The sequence below is a fragment of the Phyllopteryx taeniolatus genome, chromosome 1 (genome assembly GCF_024500385.1).
Source record: "Phyllopteryx taeniolatus isolate TA_2022b chromosome 1, UOR_Ptae_1.2, whole genome shotgun sequence".
Lineage (NCBI taxonomy): Eukaryota > Metazoa > Chordata > Actinopteri > Syngnathiformes > Syngnathidae > Phyllopteryx > Phyllopteryx taeniolatus.
Window position 1 is genome coordinate 8,706,945 of NC_084502.1, and position 19,049 is coordinate 8,725,993.

Genomic DNA, 19,049 nt, shown 5'->3' on the forward strand with positions numbered 1-19,049 from the left:
AACAACAGAGTAGCTACGTGAAGCCTTTTAAAGTTAGCTGAAAAGAACCAGCCTGCATTGTACTGGATGAATTAGTCTGTGCGTTGATTGTGTTTTAGTGTGAAAGTCAAATGCGCCAACACAATGAGTAGGACCAGAGCACATTTGTAGGCTTGATATTGTGAATGCATCCATAACGAAATCGTGTAAAAGAAAAGGAGGGGTTGGGGGACTTCCACATGGGCCTCTGCAACGGCTGCTGGTACAAATGTCGGTAGCCATAGCAACTGCACTTTAATAGTAGTGTTCCGAATCTCCAGCTGCATCGGATTAAAGAAAATGACAAGCTGTTCCTTTTGAAAAGCCTTTCCTTTCGGTTGCCTAGGTAACAGCGCTGATTTTCATAGAGCCGTGCGCAAGGCAGCCCAGAATGTGTCAGTGTGATTTGCACCCTAAGAAGCTCGCACTCCATCATCGAGGCCTGGCTGAAAGATGAGAGGCCCACTCGTCTCTCTACAGTGCTCCAACCTTCAGCTCCATGCTACAGGTTCTTATCTGACCCAACGTTCTCCTCAGCAGGCATACTGTTCCTCACACGAACAAACAGCACACAGTGACTCTGTCAGCAGCTCTGGATAAATACTGAATTCCATCTTGAGCAATTCTAGGACAGTCTGCCGCTGCTGTCTGCATTCAAAAATATTTTTAAAATGCTACTTTATTGCAAACATAGCAGAGAAGACTTCAGTGAATTAAAGTGATGATCGTTACAAAATAAAAATGTGTAACTCGTGGTGATTATCATCAGCACAGTTTGCATCATGATTTAAAAACATTTAAATCATCCTCTTCATCCTCTCAGCTGTTATTCTCACGAGTCATGAGTTCCATTATCGCATCATTATTTTTAAACGGTACAGAGATAGATTACAGTATAAGTAAATAAACCAACCAAGCTAAAAATACAACTACATGGTTTTAAAACCTAAACAGCTCAATAGTCTTAAAGTCCACACAGGTGAGCCACTGACTGTCTGTGCTACCGTTATAGTGTGCGTCTACAAACTTCTCCAACAAATAAGCAAGAGAGCCAGGTCCATGATGTTGAGGGTGGCAGGAGGCTGTAAGGATGACAAATGAGGACGACTGCATCGGAGGACTGCTGTGATTTAGGCAGATTCTGAGTGCCGATGACCAGACGGAAAGGTGACAGAGGAGCCACAATACAGAAGGAATGCAAGGCTCAAGTACTTCTAGTACGTGCATGCGAAGCACCTGGCAAACCCTTCAGGAGACCTTTAAGATTTTTACCGTATGCTTTGAAAAATAACCAATACCGTATGTGTACAGTAAAGCATAGTTGTTCAGCGGGAACGAGGGCCTGCCAAAAATGGCGAAAAAATACAATAAAATCGACCCCTTGGCATACTGATTAAAAGTCTTTACTAGTAGTTTATACTGTTAAAATACCACAGATTATGACCCCAAAATACTAATATCATTTTAATCATCTCATTTGACAAAATTACCCTTAAAAATAACCTGCCTACAAATTTGATTTCAAAAAATACACTTTAAGTGTGTGTGTGTGTGTGTGGTGGAGGAAAAAGACCAAAAAAGGTGAAGAATCTACGGAAGTTGCACTAACGACACATGACTAAACTTAACTCCTCCCTGACATACTTAAGATTTTACTTCTAAGCCGAGATGTATCACTTCAATATACAACCCCAATTCCAATGAAGTTGGGGCTTTGTGTTAAACACAAATAAAAACAGAATACAATGATTTGCAAATCATGTTCAACCTATATTTCATTGAATACACTACAAAGACAAGATATTTCATGTTCAAACTGATAAACTTGATTGTTTTTAGCAAATAATTATTAACTTAGAATTTTATGGCTGCAAAACGTTCCAAAAAAGCTGGGACAGGTGGCAAGAAAGACTGAGAAAGTTGAGGAATGCTCATCAAACACCTTTTTGGAACATCCCACAGGTGAACAGGCTCATTGGGAACAGGTGGGTGTCATGATTGGGTAGAAAAGGAGCGTCCCTGAATCGCTCAGTCATTCACAAGCAAAGATGGGGCGAGGTTCACCTCTTTGTGAACAAGTGCGTGAGAAAAGAGTCGAACAGTTTAAGGACAATGTTCCTCAATGTACAATTGCAAGGAATTTAAGGATTACATCCGCTATGGTCCATAATATCATCAAAAGGTTCAGAGAATCTGGAGAAATCACTGCATGTAAGCGGCAAGGCCGAAAACCAACATTAAATGCCCGTGACCTTCGATCCCTCAGGCGGCACTGCATCAAAAACCGACGTCAATGTGTAAAGGATATCACCGCATGGGCTCAGGAACATTTCAGAAAACCCATGTCAGTAAATACAGTTCGGCTATATCCGTAAGTGCAACTTAAACCTCTACTATGCAAAGCAAAAGCCATTTATCAACAACACTCAGAAACGCCGCAGGCTTTTCTGCGGCCGGGTTCATCCAAGATGTACTGATGCAAAGTGGAAAAGTGTTCTGTGGTCCGACGAGTTCACATTTCAAATTGTTTTTGGAAATTGTGGATTTCATGTCCTCTGGGCCAAAGAGGAAAAGAATCATCCGGACTGTTATGGACGCAACGTTCAAAAGCCAGCATCTGTTATGGTATGGGGCTGTGTTAGTGCCAATGGCATGGGTAATTTACACATCTGTGAAGGCACCATTAATGCTGAAAGGTACATACAGGTTTTGGAGAAACATATGCTGCCATCCAAGCAACGTCTTTTTCATGGACGCCCCTGCTTATTTCAGCAAGACAATGACAAACCCCATGCTGCACGTGTGTACAACAGCATGGCTTCGTATTAAAAGAGTGCGGGTACTAGACTGGCCTGCCTGAAGTCCAGACCTGTCGCCCATTGAAAATGTGTGGCGCATTATGAAGCGTAAATACAACAACGGAGACCCCGAACTGTTGAACAGCTAACGCTGTACATCAAGCAAGAATGGGAAAGAATTCCACCTACAAAGCTTCAACAATTAGTTAGTCTTCAGTTCCCAAACGTTTATTGAATGTTGTTAAAAGAAAAGTTGATGTAACACAGTGGTAAACATGACCCTGTCCCAGCTTTTTTGGAACGTGTTGCAGCCATAAAATTCTAAGTTAATGATTGTTTGCTAAAAACCATAAAGTTTATCAGTTTGAACATTAAATATCTTGTCTTTGTAGTGTATTCAATTAAATATACATTTAACATGATTTGCAAATCATTGTATTCTGTTTTTATTTATGTTTAACACAATGTCCCAACTTCAATGGAATTGGTGTTGTACTTCATTTACACCAATTACTACATTCCTATTAGCCAGGAATATGCCGGCATCTTGTGATGTTACACAAAAAGGTTCATGCCTGAATTGTGCGATTAAGATGTATGCATTATTATTGTCATGCACTAAATTGTTATGTTTAAATAAGCAGAGTAATAATCCAATTGCATTAAAAAAAAAAAAAAAAAACTTAATTTTTTTTTTTAATGCACTGCAGTGAGCCACACATCTAACTAATACACGAACTGCAACAAGCCCAGCTGTTAATCGCAGGCGGTTAAAACCCAAACATGACTTGAACATGACGTGTATTCTCAATCAGCCGCAGCCCCGCCCCCTTTATCAATTTCAACCAATAGCTGCGTGAGTGTGTGGCACACTGACATAATTGCAGCGCAGTAAAAACAAGAGAAGAGCCAACTCGGCGGTATTCAATTGGTTTCGACAGGCGCCACGCGTGGAAGCGGGGGTGTCAAGCTTTGTGTGCAGCCTGCTGAGCGCCATGTCATCTTGCTTGTAAACAGGAGCTGCAAAATGGAGCCACGCTAGCCGCCGTGGCTTGTTATAACGCACGCGTGCCTCCGTGAACTGAAACCACGTCATTACAGGTGTGATTCTAGCTGGAAAGCACAATGACAGCAAAGCAAGCGGACAACAAATAAAACAGGAGTCGCCATCCGCTCCAGAAGAAGAGCGCGCACCTACCTCCGCGGGCTGAACAAGTCGTCCATGTCGGACATGGAACCCTTTCCGGCAGGTGACACTGCGTGTGTACAACGCTCCCCCTCGCGCACCGAAATGTGCGTGGGTGCTCAAAATGGAGAGACGCGCACCGAGTTTGTGTCGTGACCTCAGCAGCCTGTGAGCGAGCGCACGCATGTAAGCAAGGCGCCGCCAGCTCGCCTCGCTGTTTACGGGGGACGCCACTGAGCATGTGCCGCGACCTCGCAGCGGCGGCCGGCCAACCAGAGGAGCAGACACACGCACGCACGAGACAGAAATCGTTGGCCCTCTCCACCCACGACCGACCCACCCCCCTGTGTGTCTGCGCCATCATAAACACGGGTGCAATTGCGAGGGTGTAGACGCACCGCTCGGAATACCAAGCATGTGGAGCAGAGGAGGGGAATGGAGGGGAGAGGAGAGAGGCAAAAGAGGCATGAACAGGGCTTGGATAGAGGGTGCTTCCAATTGGCCAAACTCCCGTGCCGACAACGAAGACAGACCCCAACAAGTGGATGAAACGGGAATGTAATAATAACCACTGATGACTCTGCATTAGGGGCTTTGTAAATTTGATATCACGATAAGAGTTTTCCTTAATGTCGATATAACTAGACATTTATTGTATTCAAGTTTTAAATGTATAAAACTGAACTAGACCAAATGGATTTACATTACAAAGCACAAGGTTTATTTCACAATTATAAACATCACAAAGAAATACAATACGCTTCCCTGCAGGTATTCCAAACAGAAGCCACTGTAGCAACCCGATTCTCCTCGAGGGCTACCACGATTAGTCGACTTCTCACGATTACATGGATAATCAAAATCCTTGACCATCCATTTAATTTAATCAAAATAATTAACTTAAAGTCTTATCGCTCAAAAGTGCCTTCTGGCCTTGATGCAGATACATGTGCAGTAGTGGTCATCCAGTTTACCACATGACGTACCCGGAAGAACTACGGCTATCCAGTGTTAGCGACGGAGCCCGCAATTTTGAGCAGTTCACAAAAATACTTAAGAGGAACGCGATTCAAAACCTGCGTGACAGAACTTGCCTTTCATGGCAGCACGACAGTGACACGCGAGCATCTAAAAAGGAAGCACAATGTGGTTGATTCAATTTTTTATACAGTCATCTCAGTAAGCTATTAGGCTAGTTAGCTGCTAATAATGTCAACGGCAGTGAGCTACGTCCTTGAAGCTGTAAACCTTAAAATTAACTTCAGGCTAACAATGACGATTTCATTAGACTTAGCACACAGGTTCCAGTATGTGTTTGAAGATCCACACGCTGTCGCAGGCCATTAGCGACGTGCTTACGTGGCGGCCATGTTGGCAAGGGCAACGTTCTCATCACTTGCAATACATTGCATTGAAAATAAATCAGAACTTGCTCAATTCTCAACCGACTTTCATGAGGTTTACTTTCTCGTCATTGTCAAAGCATGTGCTATTAATACAGAACGTTTTTAAAAAAAAAATACATTTGTGCTTGTAAATGATTGTGCAATTTTTGGTTACATTTTAATTATCTTTTGCACATACCTTAAACATGTCAAGCTAGAAGCTAATGATGGTTGAATAGTTGCAGCTTCTTGTGATCCTATTAGTTGACTAAGCGCAAAAACAAAAACCTCGCCCATCTTCCAAGAATTCAAGGCATCATTGAGCCCTTCCGCAATTGTCTCGCCAGTATGATCTTCGGGTGCAATATGTTGTCTGCAAGCGCATAGTTTTAAGCTCGCAATCTTAAACACTCCACTGTCCGACTTACAACTCCACCGGTCAATAGACATAGAAAAGTGTTTTACAGCGACACACTTGTAACTTTTTCCCTGGGAATGGGGATGGTATGTTAATTGGAGACTCTAAATTGTCCGTAGGTGTGAATGTGTGTGTGAATGGTTGTTTGTCTGTATGTGCCCTGCGATTGGCTGCTGAACAGTTCATGGTGTGCCCTGCCTCTCGCCCAGTGTCGGCTGGGATAGCCTCCAGCACGCTCACAACCCTAGTGAGGATAAGCGGTACGGAAAATGGATTGATTGATTATTTTCCAATTCTGGCAATGCTTCCTCTGTGAAATATTTCCCTCATATCTGGGATCCAATGTTTCCATGCTTTCTGCTTTCCATCTTTTTCCACTGTATAAATAGGAATCATGTTCTTGGCTATATAGTGAGATTGTTGACAGTTTGAATAATCCCGTTTACAATTTCGTCGTCGTGTGTTGACAGTGTTAGAAGAGCTTTAAAACGATTAGCCAAACGTATTTGAAACTAGTCGCTTCTTTCTTGAATTAAGTTTAATTTGGTAAGCTTGCTCTTCAGAAGTTTCTTTCATTCATGTTGGCAGTTGATTTGCACGTTGACCCGAACCAATCTGTGGTCACTTGTAAAATTTGTTTAGGGTGGTGCAATCCGTAAATACCCCTTGGTATTACTCGTTGGACAGGAAGTAGTCTATGATGTAAATAAATAGTGTTACCTTTGGGGCTTATCCATGTCCACTTTCTGTCCCACTTTCTGTTGAAGAATGAATTGATAAAGTATAACCCTTCCTGTTCAGCAAATTCTATTAAGCGTTGTCCTCTTTCGTCTCTTGATCCCATTCCATATATATATATTACATCAATATAATTAGAAAAGCACTCTCACTAGCCACTTTTCAAAGTTTTAGTTTTCCGTTTGCTTTCATCCATTTTAACATTGTTTTATTGTTTCTAAATTATGCTATGTTCAATTATCTTATGTTTGATTTGTATTCATGAATAGCACTTTTTTTCAGCTGTGACTGTTGGTAAAGTTCTCGATAAATAAAATTGAGCTGAGCTGAGTGATTTGAATTTTTATTTTGAAGAGCTGTAAACACTCTGTTTTGCAGTATGGGGAGGAGGAACATAGTTCCGTTCCTACAACTAAAGAAATGCAGCACGCCAATCAGTCATTGGTGATGCACATAACAGAACTTCACAGTACAGCAAAGTGCTTTTTTTTTTTTTTTTTTTTTAAACCTAACCCCTGGCAAAGACAACCCTCCCGCCGTCGGAACTGTGTTGTTTGCGGGTCGTCCATTGGCTCGGCGGGAGGCCCCTGGCTTGGGTGTTCCCCCAGCGTGCGAGCGTGGCAGTCGGAGGGCCCCGTTGTCCACTCCTGCCAGGCATCTGCAGTGGGCGTCTGCGTCAGCCGCACGCAAAGATGACTAGGTTCTGAGGCTAGAACGGATTAAATCTATTTAAATTCATTTTAAGGGGAAAAATTGCTCCTGTTCACAAACATTTTGGTTCATGGACAGAGTTGCAGAACAAATTAAGTTTGTGAACAGAGAGTCCACGGCATTTCCAATAATAGCGATCCTATGGCAACGTTGTGGAATTTGTGTGAAAAACACTTTGGGACCGTAAATATAAAATAATCAAATGAAAAACGGTTATTATGGCCGTAACTGAACATACCATCTTGTGTCATGTGACGGTGATAACATTTCAAACACCCTCTCCAAAACTGGGAATACCTTACCACTTTTTCTGAGGTTTTCAGAGTTGGTAGAAGTTTTGAAAAAAAGGACTTGAAGACTTGGCTTTTTCACCAGGCCTTTCAGTAATTTTAACCTTTGACAAATTTTGTTTAGGCTCTGTTTTGTGTTCTCTTTTTCGTCCCATTTTTACCATTAACATTTTGTGTATTTGATATACATCTTGTAAAGCACTTTGTGGCTTGCTTGCTTGCTTACATATTCTTGCCATAAGTACCGTAATTTTTCGTGTATAATGTGCATTTCCCCCTCACCCCCCCAAAAAAGTGTCAAAAGTCAGTAGTGCGCATTATACATAGGTATAGGGGAAAATGAAAAACCTTCACATTTTACAAATGTATGCCACCATCGAGAGGTTATGAAAATGCAGTAGACTTTCAATCCAATGTCACCGCCACTTATAGGTTATGAGAAAGCTGTACACATTCATTCTAATATGCCGCCACCTAGAGGTTACAAAAAAGGTGTACCCTACACTTTCATTCCAATATGACAGGGGTACATATGACTGCACTACACTGTATGTACAGTTGTGCTCATAAGTTTACATACCCTGGCATAATTTGTGAAATATTGTTTGTTTAATACAACTGATGACTGAACTACAGAGTGAGCATTTAACAACATTTGTGTTTCCTTTCTACTTCTATGAATTTGCGAGTGAGTTAAATGCGCTCCTACTGTTTTGATGTCAGAGCCAATGCTGTCAATGCTGCTAGCCAATCAGCTACAGACGCTCCATGCAAGCGGCAATCAGTTGAGGGCGTGGCATAACAAATTTAAGTGCACTTTGTGGAAATGTGCTAAAGGCAATTATACCTACCGCCCCCTATTATTTTTTTTTTTCGTGAGGGAGCAAAAGGGAGGCATCTATTTGGGGTGAGGCACTCATTTGCTCGAGTCCAAAGTGCGCCAGAAACTAATTAAGACAGAGCATCAAATAGAGGCCACTACATGATGAAATATGGTACATCATGTTGCCTTTGGAATGATTTCCTTAGAGTAGTTAAAATAAAAAAAAAATTCTTGTCGGTGTTAAAAAAAAGTTTGGATGACGTAGCGTTCACACAGCCCTTCCAAAACAACTGAATCATAATCATTTAAAAGCCAGTCTACTTACAACAGTCTACTGAAGACCCTTTGTCTGCAAAAGTCGGGATTTCAAATGTGATGTCTTTTCCCCAGCTTGTTTCTGACTTTTCTAGAGCCCAAGAGCTTCACATTCTCTTTAAATCACCAAAATCTATGTAGGGTTCATTCATTTTTCAATTACCTCAATGTTGAAGTGTTAACTGTTCACATTTTTAAATGAAATCCGCACACACTTAAGTATTCAGACGGGTATTATGATCTGCTCTGCTCAAGTGCACATCCTCATCAAGCCGAAAATGTGACGTAATGAGAACAATGAAGCATTCAAACTGAAAAAGCCAAAATTAACTCAACAATGTCGATATGTTTTGTCTGGTACTGTATGTGTATGTACAATGTGTGGCTTATATTTTGAATCAAATTGAATTATTTATTTTGAACAAAAAAGTAACAGAACAAGATTGAACCAAAAATTTAAATAAAGTTATACATAATCGAAAAGGAGTAGGAAGAAGTAAAACCTATTTACGCCTACCCCTCTCTCTATTTCCTTATAATCCTATAGAACATCAATATAGTACTATAATATGCTATACACATCCTTCTTCTGATACACTAATATTTCATTATTTGTAAATGAATCACCACTAGTAGAAAAACACAACAACAAAAAAATCTACATTTTGAACAAAACTGGTTCAAATTCCTTAAGGTTCTCCTCTGAATACAACAAGGACCCTCAAACAGGAAGATGAGACGGTATCCTGAATACAAACATATTTGAGGACTATTCTAAAGCAATAGCAAATAAGGGCACCCAGGAAAGTGTTGACCCTTGCCAAGCTTTAAACAATGTCGTGAAAATATTGACGGGAAAGGCTTTACTCCATGTACACAACAAATAAAATGCCAATTTCTCTTTTTTTTTTTTTTTTTACACAGTCATGGAGAACTGCAGTACACAAAGAAAATGTTGTACAATGTGTTCTTTACAGAAATAGATATGTAACTATGCAACGAAATGACATGCAATGTGTACAGTGGTGTGAAAGTGTTTGCTCCTTTCTGATTTAAAATTTTTGTGCATACTTAAATGTTCCCCATCATCAAACAAATTTAAATAGTAGTCAAAGACAACACAGGTAAACACCAAATGCAGTTTTTATTATTATGGGAGAAGAAAAATCCAAACCTACATGGCCCTGTGTGAAAAAGTGATTGCCCCCTAAATTTAATAACTGGTTGGGCCACCCTTAGCAGCAACAACTCCAATCAAGCATTTGCGATAACTTGCAATGAGTCTCCTGGAGTCACTCTCTTTAAAAACCAAAGACCAAGTCCGAAACCTTGGTGTTCAGCTAGATTCCGACCTGACTTTCAACAGTCAAATCAAATCAATTACTAAAACTGCCTTCTACCATCTGAAGAACATATCCAGAGTGAAGGCTTGCATGTGTCATGCAGACCAGGAGAAGCTCACTCATGCTTTTATCTCAAGTAGACTTGACTATTTTAATGGTCTTCTGACTGGACTCCCTAAAAAGAGCATTAAACAGCTCATTCAGAAAGCTGCAGCTCGGGTTCTGACCAGAACAAAAAGGTCAGAGCATATTACTCCAATTCTAAAGTCTTTACACTGGCTTCCAGTCAGCTTTAGAATCGATTTTAAAGTTTTGCTACTGGTCTATAAATCACTAAACGGTTTAGGTCCTGAATACATGAATGAAATGCAATATAAACCCAGTAGGGCTCTGAGATCGACAGACTCAGGTCATATAGTGGAGCACAGAGTCCAAAGCAAACATGGTGAAGCAGCATTTAGCTATTATGCTACAGACAAATGAAATATGTTGTCAACAGAAGTGACATCAGCCCCAAGTGTGCATGTATTTAAGTTCAGATTTAAAAAACTCTTCTTTTCTCCATGCTTTTTAGAGCATTAGCACTTTTAAATATTTGTTGCACAGCACGCCGTTTTAATTGTATTTTTTTTTTCTTCTCTTTGTTTTAAATGTTTATAAGCTGTTTTTTATTTGTTTTTTTCAATGTTTTTAATCATGTTAAGCACATTGAGTTACCTTGTGTATGAAATGCACTTTATAAATAAATTTGCTTTGCTTGACTTTGTCAGGAAGGTCCTATTTAAGCAGTTTCTTGATTGAGAACAGATGTGGCAGTATCAGGCCTGGGTGTGGCCAGAGAAATTGAACTCAGGTATGATAAATCAGCTTTGTTTTTTCACACAGGGCCATGTAGGTTTGGATTTTTTTCCTCCCATAATAATAAACATTCTCATTTAAAAACTGCATTTTGTGTTTACTTGTGTTGTCTTTGTTTAATGTTTCAATTTCTTTGACGATGGGAAACATTTAAATGTGACAAACATGCAAAAAAAATAAGACGACAGGACGTGGGGAAACACTTTTTCACACCACTGTATATGAGAACCCTGAGTCAAAAGCAACGGAATGCAATCCATCATCCAAATGCAATCTTAGACAAAGAAGTCATTTCAATTAAATCTGATGAGCTCCTCAACAATTAATTCCAAAAATATAAATGAGTGTCTGTATAGCATGGTTTCACAGGGACTCATTCTCTGGTATGACAGCAAATTGGAATTATACGCAGACAAAATAGATTATTAGATAGACTGTAACCAAAAACAACAATAAAAGGAACTAAACATTTCCTATCAATACATTCTAATCATGAGTACACTATTAGCCAAAGCAGACACCGTGATATTTTTGACTGGTGTCATCATCCAAATTTCAGTACACATAGTGAAGAATTACAGAACTATGACGTTAATTAGTGAATCATACGTATCCAGCTCTGTCTCAGGCATATACAGTGGACCCCCGCTATTTGTGCGGGATAGGGCGCAGGCCCGACTGCGAATAGCGACAATAAATGAGTCTTTATAATTGCATTGAAAAAAACAAATAAACAAACAACCCCGTCAATTTCTTGAATAAGCGGGGAAATACAACCAATTAGCGTTTTATGAAAAACAGGGGTTAATTCCCCCCAAAACAAAAAAGAAAAACATTTTGGAAAAAAATGTGGGAAACGAAAAAACCAATCTGTAAAGAGGTGAATACGCAGGTACAGAACCACAAATATGTGGGGATCCACTGTAGTTGCCATTTCAAGGGTGGCGGTTAATAGAAAAAGGGACAGCTCCTTACCTAGTCTCTGGGTTATATCCGAGGATATAGAAAAAGGAGTCAATGCGAGCTTTGAACTCCCTGGCAGCAAAAATGTCAGAGAAATGTGAAATGTTGCATTTCCCCCTGTGGAAGAGCAGACAAACATTATTATACACCACTATTTTAAAGCATCTCCCAAAGTACAAAGGAAATTTGCCACTCTTGGGATGGACAGAACATCTACTGGACTTGACAAATCAAGTACATGGAAGCAAGAAGGGCTCGCTAAATTTGCAGTGAAGACCACGCTTACACCGGTGAATCACTGTTTGCACTGTGCGAGGACTTCTTACTCCGGGCACCACCACCTTGGAACTATTTGCACAGCAACACCCCACTGCCTGGCCTCAGACAGCACGGCCATAATTATGAAGACAGGCTGTCTCACACAGACAACAGAAAACCCCCATGAAGAAAATTAAAGGGCACTAAGGCTCATTCATCTTTGGAGAGCTGCAGCATTACAGCATCCCACTAGAATTCTGTCCCATTTATCTAAAGCCTGTAGAAGTGAAATCAAAGGGGGCCCTGTGTTGAAAAAGTCACAGCTAATTTGCCCTGAAATCAGTGGTTTCGAAGAAACATGCACTCGGCTGCTCACAGATGGTTTTGCTTAAGAAAAAAAAAAGGAAGTGGGAGGGGGATGTATGAGAGACAGAATGAACATTTTAAACCTAGGAAATCATCTTTGCATGAATGTCGAGCTTTTCCTATTTAGCGTAAAAATACACATCCATGGTCTCCTGTTTGGACTGCTGTGTGTATGGTAAAGACAGGGACAATACACTGGAGAAAAACAAATATCAATTGATGTGAACATTTTGAATTTGAAATCGATTTGCTACCGGAATCATGTTGCTAAGTGAAGATTCACCATGTGCTCATAAAATGCTAACATTAGATGAAAATGTCCACCCTTGGAGCAAGCTCACATATTTTGCAGTTTGCATGTACATTGTCCGCTTGCAGTTAATTTATACAAATGTGTGGGAGCTTGACTAATTTGCAGTTCTTATAGCATAACAGCTACTTAATACAAGGAACATGAATTTCAATGGAAAATCTCAATTTATTGGCACCTTATTGTGATACTGATGCTTACATTATTGCACCATTTTGGAACGGTCTTTGATCTTGGGAGTTCCATTGTAATTTGTAGATAATTTAAGTTCATTTTTTTCCCACATTAATGTACACACAGCACCCCATATTGACAGAAAAAAAAACGGAATTGTTGAAGTTTTTGCAGATTTATTAAAAAATAAAAGCTGAACTATGACAGCCATAAGTAGTCAGACCCTTTGCTCAGTATTTTGTAGACGTGCCCTTTTGGGTTAATACAGCCATGAGTCTCTTTGGGAATGATTCCTCCTTGCAGATCCTCTCCAGTTCTGTCAGGTTGGATGGTGAATGTTGGTGGGGAGCCATTTTCAGGTCTTTCCAGAGATGCTCAATTGGGTTTAAGTCAGAGTTGTTCTGAAGCCACTCCTTCGGTGTTTTAGCTGTGTGCTTAGGGTCATTGTCTTTTTTTGAAGGTGAACCTTCGGCCCATTTTGAGGTCCTGTGGACTCTGGAGAAGGATTTTGTCCAGGATATCCCTGTACTTGGCCGCATTCATCTTTCCTTTGATTGCAACCAGTCATCCTGTCCCTGCATCTGAAAAACACGCCCACAGCATGATGCTGCCACCACCGTGCTTCACTGTTGGGACTGTATTGGACAGGTGATGGTTTTCCCGACACATGCCACTTAGAATTAAGGCCAACAATTTCTATCTTGGTCTCCTCAGACCAGAGAATCCTATTTCTCACCATCTTGGATTCCTTCAGGTTTTTTTATTTATTTATTTTTTTTAAGCAAACTCCATGCGGGCTTTCATGTGTCTCGCACTGAGGAGTGGCTTCCGTCAGGCCACTCTGCCATAAAGCCCCGACTGGTGGAGGGGCTGCAGTGATGGTTAACTTTCTAGAACTTTCTCCCATCTCCCGACTGCATCTCTGGAGCTCAGCCACAGTGATCTTTGGGTTCTTCTTTACCTCTCTCACCAAGGCTCTTCTCCGCCGATTGGTCAGTTTGGTTGGACGGCCAGCTCTCGGTAGGGTTCTGATCGTCGCAAACGTCTTCCATTTCAGGATTATGGGGGCCACTGTGCTCTTAGGAACCATAAGTGCAGCAGACTTTTTTTTTTGTAACATTGGCCAGATCTGTGCCTTGCCATAATTCTGTCTCTGAGCTCTTCAGGCAGTTCCTTTGACCTCATGATTCTCATTTGCTCTGACATGCACCGTGAGCTGTAAGGTCTTCTATAGACCGGTGTGTGGCTTTCCTAATCAAGTCCAATCAGTATAATCAAACACAGCTGGACTCCAACGAAGGTGTAGAACCATTTTAAGGATGATCAGAAGAAATTGATAGCACCCGAGTTAAAGATATGAGTCTAAAAGCAAAGGGTCTGAATACTTATGGCTGTGTAATATTTCAGTTTTTCTTTTTTGAATAAATCACCAATAGTTTCAACAATAAAATGTATTTCTGCCAATATGGGGTGCTGTGTGTACATTGATGAGGGGAAAAAAATGAACTTAAATGATTTTAACAAATGGCTGAAAAATAACAGAGTTAAAAATTTAAGGGGGTCTGAATACTTTCCGTACGCACTGCATGTATAGTTCAAAACGGCATTCAAACAGTAGCACTTAGAATTGCGTTTGCAGCAGTTTAAAATTTTTCAAGAGTTGACACTTGATTATGTGAGTGCAGCAATCATGCACAAGATGTGCAAGTGTTTGCGCGCACCTGAGAGCAGCAGCATGGTAAGTGTCCACATAGTCAGAAATGAAGAGCTCTCGACTCCTGACCACAGGGTCTGTGATAACCAGCTCACGTCCGGAATCTAGAAAGGAAAGAAAGAAAATGAGGATGAATGGAAGATGTTGGAGAGGCAAAAAAATGGCATGTATTTAACTAACGAAATCATCAAAGCAGTTCTATACATCAGGAGTCGTAAGTACATTTGGAGAGGTCAATAATGTGCCCCATAATTCAATAACGTCAATAAACTGGGTTCCCCTAAGGAGAGGACACGGTGTCCAGTCCTCTACTTAAATGACCCTTGGAGAGGAAGGGTGAAGACACATCAGCAGCACAGAGAACGAGGCGGCACTTTGATGAATGAGCTCAATTGTTGTGGCATGCTGAGTCCATTGTAGTCCGCCCTTGTGACATTAATCCTAACAATCCGCAGTCCCTGCTACAAGGACGCACTGCGGACGGCGTAGCGCCAAACTGACACTTTTACCCTGCGGGGGACGGATAAAAAAAATATGCTGCGTTTGGTTCGTACAGTACGACGAATGGCATGAATTACATCCTTGCCTCTGACCCCGTTTAGTTGGAGCTATGTTTGTTTGCATTTGACCTCAGGTTCCAGGCTCTGCCACAGTATAAATTTAGAGGCGTCTGCATTCTGAAAGGTAAACTGAGAACAGCTCAGTCATCGGGGCGCCGCTACTAGGATGTGTCAACAGGTGAGCAGCTTGTGCAAAGATGTACACATTCGCTCCTTTTCAAAACTGTGAGTGAAAATAGAAGCACTCGAAAGGGTGATGTCTACAAGTAATATAAAAACTACATTAGAATGTCGAGTATCTATAAATTGTGGGGGTATATTTTCTTCCCATTTGTGAAAGAAAAAAATGAGGTCATAGCTACATCCACAAGTATCACAAAAAAGTCTCACTCCCTCACTCTAAAAGATAAATATCTGCGTTTGTGTGCAAGGGCCTTGGTCCATCTATGTCACCCCTTTTGTTGAGGATGTTGAATAAAAGGGATTGTGTTTGCTCCCGGTGAAGTTGATCAGTGGGATAGTGACTGGTGCTGTTGAGCGTGTGTATGCTCAAGGGCCACATGACACTGCAGGTTATTAACACTTGACAGCACTGCTGCTTGCTCCGAAGGAGCGTTACCAGGGGAACAGTGTAGCACCACTGAATTAGCTCCTCTGCCCAGGACACTAGGCTAAGCTTTCTATTTGAAATGCAACTTACAGCTCGTTCCTGAAGCCCTCGCAAATCTGGAGAACAGACGAGTGTGTGTGTGTGTTTTTGTGAAGGAGGGATACTTGTGTAACACTGTACAGGCTCACCATTCTCATTGTTGCGATCCTGCACCAGGTGCTGGTAGACAGAGTCGGGCACTTCTGATTGGCGGTAGTACCATTTCACATTCATCAGCAGATGGTCCCGTTTACTCTGCAACACAGAGGCAGACAACATTTTGTTTGATCATAACGTTGGAAACTAGCCGTCTGTAAACACTAAAGCTGTGCATTGAGTCAGACTCCAGGCGTGGCATGCATGGGAGACTTAAATCCATTAAAAAGGGATTGCAACCCATTTACAGCTTTAATAAAGAAAAGATAGAAGGTGGGAAAGGTATTTCAGAACCACGTATCGTTCATTTTACCCTTAATTAACCAGTTAATATTTTGTTTGTTGTATAAACAGGGGTAGAGCTATTTTGGCATCATTTTCCGGCTTTATGCTCAACATACTGCCATCTACTGGTCTTGTTATAATGTGCAGTTCAGCCAACGCCTGTAATTCCTTAGATGACCAGCAGGTGGAAGCACAGCGGCGAGAAGCCGGCTTCACATTCATGGCCAGTCAAAGAAAAAGGGGGGATGGTGGGGAGAAATTGAGGCGAGGCATGAAAAGGGTAAAATACTGTTTTGATTGCATGTCATCATTTTTATTTATTTATTGTGTCTTCGCCTAAAATCAAGTGAGCTTCACTGTAGTTTAACGGAACATTTACAGAGACTGCTGGGCTGTGACACTATATTGTGTACATTAACCACCACTATCAGTACCAGAGAAAAGAAGGAAATGAGTGAAATGAACGTCCCCTTTCTGTCGTATCTTATCTGTATGTAGAGGAACATGAGGTCAGAGTTAAGATATTTCGAGTACATTCTTCAGTTATGCCACTGGGGAGGAGGCAGAGCTGAGCAAATCACCCTCAAGCGCACCTCTGCTTTTCCCCGTTCTCCTCCAACTCCCTCCTTCCGTGCTTAATCGTTCTCATTCCAGTCCTCCACTCCATTTTCTCCCCCTCAACCTTGAGCACGGCGAAGGAAGTGAGCCTGGACGTGTTAAACAGCAGCTGGTATGCACTCAGTCAGCTGCATTGACTCCTTTGGGTGACTGTCAGTATTCACACATAACCACACACTTGGACTCGACAGAGAGCTACACTAATGGACTCAGACAGAACCTCGGCAGAGTGTGAAGAAATGATGTCGACTACACCCCCCCCCCCCCCCCCCCCCCACCCACACACACACACACACACACCCTCCGTCCACTTCTCCAGCAGTTAGCCCACCCGTCCAATCTCCTCACTGTCCACTGACTTTATAGGCATGATTGCCTTCCGGACGTTAGAACGGGCACAGAAAAACAAGCAGTTACCCAGTGCTTATACATAATTAAGACTGTAAACGCTACCAGCGTGCTGCCTGAATATTTTATTTTATGCCTGAAAAAGCACAACATGTTTTAGCACCTGTGTAAAGGCAAACAGAAAGGTGTACATAAAAAGAAAAAAAAGGGGGATTGCAAAGAGAAGGGTGAAATATTTGATCCACTATGAAGTGTCCAAAATAGATGCTGCTCTATAGAGCATATTGCTGTTTGGAAGCTCAAAGTGGCATTATGCCCTCTTGGGCAAAAGTGGGGGAGAGATGAAGAGGAAGACAGAGTGCCACATATGGAGTGGATGTGGGAGAGAGGCATAGCTTCAATTATGACAATGCTATAAAAATGTGTGGCAAAAACAACATGGAGAGTAAATGAATGGGGTATTGAGCAGCAAAGAGTCGAGAATGAAATATTGCTTCGATTGTCCTGGTTTTACATCCATCATAGAAAACAGACAAAATGAAGAAACTGCAGTTTTGAAATGCATGGCGGTGGAGAGCTTCCTCGCCGACTGAGTAGCAAACCAAAGCGCTGTACAAAGTCAGCCATCTTAATCTGTCCTGCCAGAGGCTAAACATGGCCCTGCCCTGCCTCCTCCTGGGCCCTCAACCCTGGGAATGGTGCTCACAAGCCGAGGGGCCAAAGGACAAAGCCACAGCTGAGAGATAGAAATGAAGAAGGTAAATAAAGCAGAGTGAAGCATAGGGTTGGATTCAGGTAGGAGGGGCGAGACATTCTCTTTTCGGTAGACGTAGAAATACAACTGTGTGTCCCCCCCCCCCCCCCCTTTACTGAAAGCCTCAAGGGTACAAGGCTAGCCCTTCATTGAGTGTGGAGATATAAATCTGAGAGTCATGCTTTGGGGTTGAACACAATGGCGCCTCCCCTCCCTTCACTGGCTCAGCTCAGCCTGTGGCATTCTTGGCCACGCTCAGAAACCCAAGGAAGGAGGGAGGGCACTCAACAGCTACACTAGAAAAATTTGGGAAATATCCCTCTAAAACAAATACAAAGTCGATCTTAATGAATAAAGAAATTAACGGAGGCTTGCATCTGGGCTCCGAAAGCAACCGAAACAAGATGGGCATTATGCGAGTCAGTTAATTCTCCCTCTCGCTGGCTTCAGGCGCCCGGCCCCTTGAATCTATCATGGTTGAGCAGTTCTCTTTGTGTGGCTGCATGTGTGCGCAGTCACCTCTACAGCTGGGGCCCCTGTGCACGCACACCACAAAGAAAAGCGAAGACGGAAGAAGGGAAGTACATATGCGTTATTTAAGGGAGTCAATTGTAACAGGAAAAAAAGTTCCGCAGGTATGGGATTATTTCCATGTTTCCACTCAGATGGGCTGAAATCAATACAGTGCAAAACAAGTGGGGAGGCTAACACCGTCCCGTGTAGGTCTTTATCGAACATCTGTTCACGGCAGCCTTGACGAAGTTATTGCTGAGCAAGCATGCTACGACAACCAAAGGAACATTGTGACAACCTGTAACCTGCAAATCTCATGCCCTCCATTGCTGCTCCACACTAACACGAGCGCTTTGCTTTTAAACAAAACCAGACCCTCCTGCTCCCACACGCCAGGCCCCCAGTGCACCTCATTAACAGGAAATCTCTGTTTATTTTCTCTGCTTTTCAAACACTCTCTTCTTCCTCTGCTAACTCTGTTCGTGACCCCCCCCCCCC

The 19,049-nt window shown here is 41.9% G+C and overlaps 1 protein-coding gene across 8 annotated transcripts in view; it reads right to left on the reverse strand.

Annotated features, from left to right (window-relative positions):
- Positions 1-19,049, reverse strand: part of rerea (arginine-glutamic acid dipeptide (RE) repeats a) — a 165,655-nt gene that overhangs the window by 30,556 nt on the left and 116,050 nt on the right. For 6 of the 8 annotated variants that reach the window (XM_061768662.1, XM_061768672.1, XM_061768680.1 and 3 more), the window contains 3 exons: positions 16,027-16,132; positions 14,676-14,772; positions 11,859-11,963 (listed from right to left, as the gene is read on the reverse strand). In XM_061768662.1, coding sequence (XP_061624646.1) covers positions 11,859-11,963; positions 14,676-14,772; positions 16,027-16,132 — 308 coding nt within the window. Of the gene's footprint in view, positions 1-4,014; positions 4,318-11,858; positions 11,964-14,675; positions 14,773-16,026; positions 16,133-19,049 lie in introns of those variants that run through there. The other 2 variants (XM_061768708.1, XM_061768718.1) reach the window with 2 other exon arrangements.